This window comes from Thalia democratica, chromosome 4 (assembly GCF_965202585.1).
Source record: "Thalia democratica chromosome 4, ktThaDemo2.hap1.1, whole genome shotgun sequence".
NCBI lineage: Eukaryota > Metazoa > Chordata > Thaliacea > Salpida > Salpidae > Thalia > Thalia democratica.
This window is the reverse complement of record NC_139168.1, coordinates 35,609,794-35,621,259: the sequence shown is the minus strand read 5'-3', so window position 1 is coordinate 35,621,259 and position 11,466 is coordinate 35,609,794. Positions and strand designations below refer to the sequence as shown.

The 11,466-nt window shown below is 25.7% G+C and overlaps 1 protein-coding gene across 1 annotated transcript; it reads left to right on the top strand.

Annotated features, from left to right (window-relative positions):
* The first annotated feature begins 8,210 nt into the window (after positions 1–8,210).
* On the top strand, positions 8,211–11,302 carry LOC145834296 (uncharacterized). The gene has a single exon (XM_082941692.1). It carries the CDS (start codon positions 8,222–8,224, stop codon positions 10,109–10,111), a length of 1,890 nt encoding a protein of 629 aa, XP_082797818.1. The 5' UTR covers positions 8,211–8,221; the 3' UTR covers positions 10,112–11,302.
* Positions 11,303–11,466: the final 164 nt, after the last annotated feature.

Below are 11,466 nucleotides of genomic sequence, written 5' to 3'. Positions count from 1 at the left end.
ATAGTAAGTATATTTGATAGCTCTCGTATCTTTACGATCTCTTATATCTTTACGCACTTTTTCTGAGGACACAATGTGCGTAAAAAAGCGAGAGGTTACTGTATTAGTTTTTTTTAGTATTTTCAGTAATTAATTAAGTTATAACCCAATTCCCATAAATTTTAAAAATACTTTTTCAGGGTTTTTAAGTTTATTATTAGCTCTTTGATAAAAATTTAGTTTAAAAAATATTTTTATTTATTTAAATAATTAGTATTATTGCCAAAAACTATAAACAAAAGATGTTCAAAAAGTCCAGGTAAATTATAGTTAGTTGTTAAAAGTTTGAAAGTAAAAAAAAAATATTTTTTATCATAAAAATTTAATCAAAAATTTGTTATCTTTTTAGCTTTTAAACATGATTTGAAAACTATTGGTTTTTAGTTTCAATTTTATTTTTAAACTCATCAAAAAATCTTAAGAGATTTTGTTAATATTTTATAAATACTAAACAAAGTAAAACAAAAACCAAATAAGCCGTTAAAACTTTATCTATAGTTTATTAATGTCTTTAAATTATCCTAATAATAAGTGTACTATCTAAGTTATTTACACTTTGTAGTAGAAACTTAAGACATAATAGTATTTGCGAGCGAGAACTTGGCTTGAATGGCTTTTTTGTAATTTCATTTTTTACCAAACTTTAAAACCAATTATTTTAAATTTTTTTAAAGCTAGCTTGGAACTTTTTTTTAATTCTAAAGAACGTTCTTTTGTTAAGCTTTTCACAATGATTTTCATCGAATTGGGGTTTTAGTTTTGTAGTGGGGCCTCTTTAAAAATTTAATGTTTTTTTTAGCATTTTTTAGTTTACATTGTTTTTCTCCAAAATTTTTTTTTTTGCATTTTTTTATTATTAACATACTTATTTAATTGAGTTTTATAACGTTATTAATAAAAAAAAAAAAATTTTTTTTATAACATATGCTTTAATAAATTTTTCAGAAAAATTCCAAATTTGCACGGTTTCAGTTCTTTTTTTACATGGTTTTTCAGAAAAAGTAAATTACTTTTTAATAAATTTTTATTTTTAACAGATTTATATAGTTAAGTTTTATAACTTTATTTAAATCTTTCCCAACTTAAATTATTTTTCAAATACATGACCCATTTAAGTTTTACCTAAACTCTTAGTGTTTGATCAAGAAATCCCCCAAACTACGTAAACAAAAAATTCAGCAAAAACCTGTATGGGTCATATATTTGGAAAATAATAATAAGCTTGAAAAAATTTAATAACGTTATAAAATTTACTTATATAGTCTGTTAAAAATAAATACTATTTAAAAAATATTTTATTTTTGTTATAAAACCATGTAAAAAAAAGAACCAAAAGCGTGCATATTTGGAATTTTTCTGAAAAATTTATTTCAGCATATATAATTAAAAAAACATTTTTTTGAAAAAAAAAAGTAATAATGTCTTAAAACTCAATTAAATAAGTATACTATTAATAAAAAAAATTATAAAAAAAAAAAATTCGAGAAAAACAATGTAACTACAAAACTAAAACCCCAATTCGATGAAAATTATTGTGATAAGCTAAACAAAAGAACGTTTTTTAGAATAAAAAATAAAAGTTCCAAGTTAGCATTAAAGACATTTAAAATAACTGGTTTTAAAGTTTGGTTAAAAATTAAGAATACAAAAAAAGCCATTCTAGCCAAGAAAACGCTCGTATAGTTTTTTCACAAAATATTAACATTAGGTGTTTTAACACAAAAATAGTGATATAGACTTTTCGTCAACTCAATCACTTCTTCAGACTATTCGTCCTTTCCGACTTTGCGAAAAGAAAGTTTTTGTAGTTTACCATCAAAAATATAACTATGTATACAAAAATATCATATTTTCTATGAAAACAGCTTTGAGTTGTGGCGAAATTTTTTATAATTTTTTATTGGCCTATCATGTATACAAATCTTAGAGAGGCGGAATCAAAAGTAAACAAATATTGCTTCCAGATCCCAAAACAAACAACTTATATTTTACAATCACTTAACTGTGATCGTATATTGTCTTTATCCTGCTTGGCTTTTCCACCTGTTTATTAGTTGTGTTGTCTTCACCGTTTTTTATCAAACTTTTTAGCAAGTAGCCTCTCTTCAAAAGCCAAACAAGCAGCTCGATACTTTCTTGAAAACTTCATACATTCAATTCTCTTCCATGTGCAGTTTTTGGTATTAAACATTGTTTCGGCGAGACCGTGAAGCTGACAGTTTTTAGAACAATCGTATCTGTGGCCATCGCAACCATAAATCTTGTCCGCCAAAGCGCAAAAGCACTGAGTTCTACAACTAAATATGCAAGTAAAAATAAATACCCTGCTTCAATAAAGAAGTATTTAAATCTAAGTAAAATTAAACTAATGTGTTTATATTACTTGGCCAAGTGTTTTTTATGTACTCTCAAACTATAAAGCCTATAGAAACTGAATATAAAAACTAAAATTACACAGATAAAAAATAAACTTGAACATTCTTGTGATAGATAGCAAGTAATTTTACCTACATACACACATAAAAATCATGAGTTACAAATCATACCTAAACTTTAAGAAGAATCTTATAAATACTTACCAACAGTCTAATGGGTAAACTCTCAATGAATACTGCAGGTAGATTGGACATGAGTTAGAATTAAAATTAACTTCTTCTCGTTTAACAATCTGACATAAAAATAAGTATTTAAGATAGTAAAGGCATAACAAAACCTAATATACTCTCATATCACAAATTTCATAGAACAAAATAAGAAAAAATAAAGTAACAAAGATAAGATACTTTGTATTTAGCTTAGAAATTTTTAATAAACCTATACCAGTACAGCTGAGCAGTTTGACGAAAAATAGATATTAACTATTGAAAATTTTTAGCTTGTCTTAGTATTGTAAAAATTAACCTTATACTTTAGATACACCACAGTTTTTATCTGGTCCATCATCTATGATTTCAAGTGACATGACAGGTTATAAAAAAATCACAAACCAAGAAACAGTTTTTTAAGTAAATTTGAGAACAGAACATTGTAACTGAGATTGAACAAAACAGTTGGAAAAAGTGTTCTTTTTATTAGTGCAAAACTTTCAAAAATCCATACCTAATATATATTTTAAGGATTTTATAGTTTTATCTAATCAACTATTAAGATTTCCACAGTTACCTTGAGTTTTTTGACTTTTATACAAATAAAAAGATTTATGAGTTCTTAATGTGAGTTGTTTAGCAACAAAATTTTAAGTATGGTGTAAATATAGCGGTTTTTAATGCGTTAGTTTACAATTATTAGTAACAAATGTTTGGACATGACACTTGAAGTAAAAAAAACAGACCTTATCAACAAAACTAGTTCAGGGTTTCCTAAAGTGGGTGATATTAAGTATCATGTGGCAATAAATAGTAAGCGGGCAAAAAGAGTTAATGATTTATCAGCTAGTAAAGGAGTAGTATCTAACAAAGCGGGGCGATGATTATTTTACACTGCATAGTAGGCGATTATAAAAATTAGTTTTCAAAACCATGCTTATCTATATTTTTTTAAACTTTAAAATTCAAGTGTCTAGTTTTGACGAATTAAGGTAAAATAAAAAGAAGTTTTATAAAAGCTACAAACAATTGAACAATTTTTGCAGAGAAAATTTTTGAAAAAAGAGCCAAAAATTTCAAAAAATATTTTGTGACTATTAGACTGTTAGTAATTTTAACAATGTGTATTTTAAGTTTCTATTTTCAATGTATACCACATTTTAATTAAAACAACTAATTTCATCATAAGATTGTTTATTTTAACCAAGTTAAGTACGTAAGTTTGTAACTATAGCTTTGAAATACTTGCTTTAATTATAAGTTGGCTTTTTATAATTTTTTAAATTTCAATACCGTTTGTTTATTATCTGACGTACTACCGTACTTTTTATTTATAGACACAATGCAAGTATATTTACAAAGTTGTTGAATAAATTTTATGTGAGTTGAAACTTTTAGTAAAAGCTTTTTTAATCAATTTTAATTCAAGTTTTTGAAATTTACGTCTAAATAGTTATATTTTTTTTAAATTATAAATAATATTTTTAAATTAATTCAATTCTATCTTTTAAACATATATTTGAAACTTAAGTAGCAAGTTAAATTTTCTGTTTAGACGTGTAAAATTAAAATCAAATACTAATGCACCTAAAAAAAGTTCTAAAGTTGTATTTTATTTAAGTCTTTTAACAGTCTCAAATTTCCTAATCATTAAAAACTTAGTGTTAACACTTAAAAAAAACTAAACTCTATGTGTTAAGTATTTTTATTACTAATCTCAAATTCTCTTTGTTGTCTTAAAGCATCTAATAGAAATTTATTAGCTTTAGTATTAGTTGTTTTATTATGTACGAAAGTATAACTTTAACAATTAAGCATTTGGTAATGTTTTAACTCGGCAGTATAAAAAAAGGATTAGTCTGTAAGTTGACTGTTATTAAATAAACTTTTAAGATAAATAAAATTTTATCAAAACAGAAATCAAGTTTTTAGCCAACGAAAATTTAGCTGTAGTACATTGAAGGGCTTTCACTGAAGGCAGGCGCAGGTAAAGTACGACTGCAGCAGCCAACAAATAAAACTGTTTAGAAAAAAAGGGGAAAACCCTACCATGCAACATTAAAAATAGGTTCTAAATTAAATTACATTTTAATGAACTAACAAAATAGAATATGGACAAAGAATAGAACTAACAAAGTTTTATGAACATCTTGACAAATATAAGGAAGAAAATGTGAAGCACATTTGTATTGTTAATGGACTTGTTTTTGCTCAAGCCCTGTAAATCATCAAGCCAAGCACAATTTATAAACTTTAACTGTTTGAAATGTTTAAATTAAATATTTAAGCATGTGGCCTTAAGCATATGAGTCATAATCATAATAACAACAATATTAATTAAAATCATAATTAAAAAACATAAAAAAAAGAAGCAATTGTTAATTATTAATACTTTATCAGCAGTTTTTTTTTCAGTTCTTGGGACTCATTACTTTTTTAAGTTTTCTTATAAATTCAGGCTAGTTATTGTTTCAAAGAATGTCAGTTCTGGTGTTTTAATATTAAATAGTTCTCTAAAAAGAAAACAAGGTTTTCTAAACTTTTAAACTTATACACATTTTCTGTATCTTAACTGGAAGTAGTTTATAATTGTTCTAAAAAAATAACAACTCATTGATCATAAAATAATTACATTTGTATTTTAACACAAAGGGAAAAATAAATTAAAATTTTTAATACAGAAATAAATTGGCTAACATAGTACTTAATTTTTTTTTACTAGATTTATAAAAGTTTTATTGTTTAAGTTGTATCCCACCTTTCTATAAATAATTTAATTATTAACGCTAAAAGGACTTGCAACTTAAAATAGGGAGTATGTAATTTTTGAAATAAAGTTATCAGAGAAATTTGTATTTAATAAACTTTAAATTTTTTAAACCACATAAAAAAATTCTTCGATCTAAAACTGAAGTTTTACCATTTAACTAAGATGAGGTGATCAATATACACCAATAAAAAAATATGAGTATAAGAATGAAAGTATTTATTTATATATAGAAACATATAGTGTCATCCTTCAGTATTTTTTTAGCTAAATTAAAAAATAGTCACTTTTTAGTATTTTGCTCAATAGACCTTCAAGTATTGTGAAAACTCAACAATTAAAAAATATATAAAACTAAAATCAATAACAACTTATGGTTTAGGTAGACAAGTAAACTTATGATTTTAAGCTGGTGTATATAGTTACAGATGCCAAAACTTCAGTTTTTGTTTTGAAGTAAATCAAAAATCTTAAGTATCAAAAAATAATAGTGATATATTCTTTTTAATCACCAAACTTTGTACTTTGCAACTAAAAAGAATTAAGGGCGTTTTGCAAGTGGGTAATAATTATTTTTTTGCGACTTAATCTTTTTTATTAGAAATTTAATAAGCTACAAGTTGATTTTTACAAGTTTTCAATATTCAAGATATTTTTTAAGATATAGCTGGTAAAAGTCGGAGAGTACAGTAGGTCCCTTGTAAGCAGAAAAAAAAGAGAATTTCACTATAAACTATCTCTTACATTTTTTAAGATAAATACCTCAAATTTTCAGTAAAATATTCCTTTCAATATTTAGAAAAATCAATAGTGTTTTTTTGTCTTAAAACTTTAAGTTTAAAAAATAATATAAATAGAGAGAATTTGCATATATTGTGAGGAAAGTTTACTAAGAATTTGAGGTATTAATCTCAAAAGCAGAGAGATGATATTTTTTTGGTAAAACTCTACAAAATTAGATCAAGTTGTGAAAAAAAATCATTTATTCCCATTGCCATTAAGAAACTTTTGCAATACAAAAGTAATAAAACCATAAATAAAATCTATCTCACTCTTTCCTTTACAACAATAAAAAGTTTTTTGATATTAAGCAAGGACAATACTTAATGCATAAATCTAACTACCCCTTTAAGAAATTACATTTACTAACCAAAAATAAGAATTATCATTTTTAATTAAGAAAAAGTCCCTAGGTGGCACATTATTTAGCAAATACTCACTAAGTTAAAGTCTTATACCAAGAACCACATAGTGTGAGAAAATCACAAATTGCTTATCCCAAAACTAGTATTTTTTATTATGATTTTTATGTACAAAACTTTAGTAATGGTTGGAGAAGACTAAAAGTTTAAGTAATGTGACAATTTTTTTTTGTAAAATGGGCTGTTGTTAGCAATTTATAGTCAGTAAAAATAGAAAATTGTATGTTTTATTAATAAACTAGTTTATACTACTACCAAAGTACTTGTATCTGAACAGTAGCTTGTTAACACAAGTAAAAGAATATATATAAGAATGGATTAAAAACTATTTCTAAAAATACTTAGTTGTGCATACACATTATGTAGAAAACTACAAAAGATTATGTAAACACTAGGTTTACTGTTCAAGTTTAATATTTTTTTAAAGTGGACCTACATTAGACAATAAGACTAAGTTAAAAATAAAATACTTGAAAAAAGTAAATAGTTAAATTCAAGTGGAAAAGTTTGTTTGTAGCTTCATTTCTTTTTAAAATAGGAACAAGCTATAGAATAAATTTGAGATCATTTCTAATAAAGATGTATTACTATTGAGAAAAAATTTATTACTATATTACCTTAATTGAAAAACTAATTATAATAAGAAACTTTTTTTTAGTCCTTTTAAGAAAATGATATTTTAAGAGATTTTTTTTTACCAAAGTATCTACAAAAAAAATCAAATTTGGAGTACTTAATAAAAGTTTATGTTTACACTAATTTTATATAAATTTACTTTAGCAATTACAAGTAATTATAAACATCTTTAGTTATTTAGTTTTTAATTTTTTTGGTGTTGCAGCAAAATGTAGTGTTTTAATTATAAACTGTTTTTTATGGGTAGCTGTCAAATTTGCACAAGCATACAAAACTGCACTAGGGGACAAAATTGCACGAGTGCACAAAACTCCACAAAGCTACTTTTGCACAAACCCCTAACCCTTACCCTTGGTTGGTAAAATATTTATTTATTTTATTTATTTATTTTTTATTTACTAACCCTTACCCTTGATTGGTAGCTTTTTTTTTTTAAATTATTTTTATTTTCTTAAATTCTTTTTTATAATAACTTTTATCAGTAATTTAAAAAAAAATTATTTTTACTATCACTGTTACTCCTAACCCTTACCCTCGGTCAGTAGCTTTTTTTTATTTTTTAAATCTAATTATCTTTTTTTTTTTTTTTTTTACTCTTGTGCAAAATTGACCTCTGGTACAAAATTGTCTTTGTGCAATTTTGTTCCCTTGTGAAATTTTGTACCCTTATGCAACTGCAAAAGTATCTTTGTGCAATTTTGTCCACTCGTGCAGTTTTGTTTTTGTGAACTTAAACATGGTGCAATATAGTGACCTTTTGCAATTTTGATCTGTTCCCGTTTTTTATACATGTGCTATACAGTTTACTTAAGGTTATTTAAGACAAGGTAAACTGTTTTGTTTGTTAAAGTTTATGAAAAAATTTAAAAATGAATTATTTGTATTTGCTATAGTTTTTAAAACTAAATGTTAACTTTTTTATTCTTATAAGTAACCAATTTTTAACATATAAGTAAAAAGTGTAATCTTAACAGCAAAAAAGTTATTAAAAAATGATGGAAGCTGAAAGTTCTAATGATGAGGCAATGAATGATGAAAATATTGTAAACACAGTCAGCATTTCTGGAATACCAGTATCAATAGCACTTGATCAAAACAGAATGCAACAGCAGGACAATTTGGATATGTTTTCATCTTCAGAACAACAAAACATAAACATGCTGGTTCCATCTGAATCCTCTAACAATAATGTTTTTATGTCTTCAAGTAATAATTTACCAGTTTCAAACTCATACACAACCTGTAAGAATAATAAAACTGATTTTCTTCATGAAAAACATTATTTTAATTCTTTATTAGAAAATAAAGAAAAAATGGGTCCATCCACATCAAAAAACCTATCTAATGAGTCTTTTAACAATTTCAATGAACAAATTGAACCAGATATGAGTATGCAGGTTGATAACCCAGTTGTTTTAGAAAATTATAGTGATGATTATTTAAAAAATGTTGATGAATGCCATAGTACATATATGACATGGTCTGCTAACGAACAAGTTGACTTTGTACAAAAACTATTAGATCAAATGAGTCATTACCAACTTGGAAAGGTAAGCAGCTATCTAGAACCAATATTAAAAAGAGATTTTGTCTCTATTTTTTCATCTATGGGACTTCAACACATATCAGAAAGCATTCTCTCATACTTGGATGCAAAATCTTTATGCAACTCTGAGTTAGTTTGTAGAGACTGGTACAGGGTGGTTTCATCAGGAAAAATGTGGAGAAAGCTAATTGAAAGACATGTGAAAAATGATTCTTTGTGGAAAGGACTTGCCAGTAGAAGGGAATGGGGCTACTTTTTAACTAAAAAAGGCTTATCTGAGAAAGATGACGTCTTTTATAAAGACCTCTATCCAAAAATACTTGAAGAAATTAGTGTAATAGAAGAAAATTGGAGACAAGGGAGGTTTAAACTATCACATATTCAGTGCCTGAGTGATGGAAGCAAAGGAGTGTACTGTTTGCAGTATGACAATGACAAAATAGTTAGTGGTCTAAGGGATAACACAATTAAAATGTGGGACAGAAAAACATTAGAGTGTACCAAAGTACTACAAGGTCACACAGGATCAGTTTTATGTCTTCAATATGATGAGAATGTTATTATAACAGGAAGCTCTGATTCTACTGTACGAGTGTGGTGTGTGCGCACAGGAGAGTTAATTAACACTTTACAGCACCATTGTGAAGCTGTACTTCACCTGAGATTTAACAATGGACTTATGGTCACATGTTCCAAGGACAGATCTATAGCAGTTTGGGACATGATTTCAGCAAACAAAATTAACATGAGAAGAGTACTGGTGGGTCACAGAGCTGCTGTTAATGTTGTGGATTTTGATGAAAAATATATTGTGTCAGCCTCAGGCGACAGAACTATAAAAGTGTGGTTGTCTTCCACATGTGAGTTTGTCAGAACACTGAATGGACACAGGAGGGGAATTGCTTGTCTTCAATACAGAGATAATCTTATTGTCAGTGGTTCTTCTGACAACACAATCAGACTGTGGAATATTGAATCTGGAGCTTGTGTTAGGATTTTGGAAGGTCACAATGAGCTTGTCAGGTGCATCAGGTTTGATAGCAGAAGAATTGTGTCAGGTGCATATGATGGTAAAATAAAGGTGTGGGATTTGAAAAAAGCACTAGATCCATCTTGTAACCATGAAGATGTTTGTATACAAACTTTAGAGAAGCATACAGGTAGAGTGTTCCGTCTTCAATTTGATGAATTTCAAATAGTATCTTCTTCTCATGATGATTCAATACTTTTATGGGATTTCCAAAATACCATTGACAATAAACCAGAAGATTTGTCTTTACAAGTTGAAAATGAGCTTATGCAAGATGATGAAAATCTTAACAATCCATTGGAATGATTTTCTATTAAACTAATCATGACTTATTAAACTTTAGAAAATATGGTGACAATTAATATTCATAAAAAGTCCAATGTGTTACAAATTGACAATGTACAAATATTCAGAGTTGCCACTTGACCTGGAAACCTGGAAAAACCTGAATTTGACAATTTAGGCAAAACAACCTGGAGTTTGAGAAATTTTGAAAAAAAACTGGAAAAACTTGGAATTATAACAATTTCACATATTCATTAGTATAATTTCGATTTGACTCAAAAAATCTATCATAAAAAAAATTGTCATCATCAAAATATTTTTGTGTTAAAAAACATATTTAAAGTAGCTTTACAGTATCTTTTCAATGTTTTGATACTATTTAAAACAGTTTCTTACCTTAAACTTACTTTAAAATAAAAGTAGACCCAGAAATGTGTACTTTTAAAAACCAGGAAGTAATTCTGAAAACATGAAATTTTTTTGTTTTAAAAGAGTGGCAACCCTGAATATGGTATATGTTTTATTTGTATAAGTTGATGATAAAAATAAAGATATATTTATTCTATATAGTTTATTAAAAAGTATTAATTTTTAATAACAAATTTTATTTGTTATAGAAATTAAACCAGTTTAGTTTCTTTTAGATTTTTAAGAATTTTGTTTGTAAATTCATTAAGGACAAGCTGTTCTAAAATTTTAACATATGTATAAGTTGTAAACTTTATTAAAAAAGCTGTTTTTAAATTTAAGATATTTACTCACAACATATTTCTTTTAAAACAATTTATAACTTGAAAAAATTCTAGTAAGAGAAATTCATAAAAAAAGAAGGTTTTGTAAACTAATAATTGATTATAAAACTACCTTGTAGTGAAAAATTAGTACATGTAGATGTCTATTTGATTCTGCTTTTGTGCCTAATCTGACAAATATTGTTTTTTTTTTCAATTTTAGAAAAAAATTGTATTATGTTTAGTTTGTTTTAATTTTTTAAATATTTCTGGATAAATTTCTAAAAAATACCTAAAGGTTTTAATATTCATTTAGAAAATAATTAAATTTGTATGTGCCAAATAAACTTCGGAACAATTACTACTAAATCGCATAATAATTTGATTTTATGTTAAATAAAAATTCAAAAAATTGTTTCTATATTATAAATAAAAGTGTTTAATAAAAACTACAATTTTAAGTAAAAGTTTTTTTGAAGATTTTAACTCAGCATTAAAGTTTTCTTGATTTTTATTCAAATGATCAACAAATAAAGCAATATATAAAATGTTTAACTAATGTTTTATTATGAAAAATGTCAATCGCTTGAATTTTTTTTAAAACTTTTTAATTTAATAGTTTTAATAACTTTAAAACAAGTATAC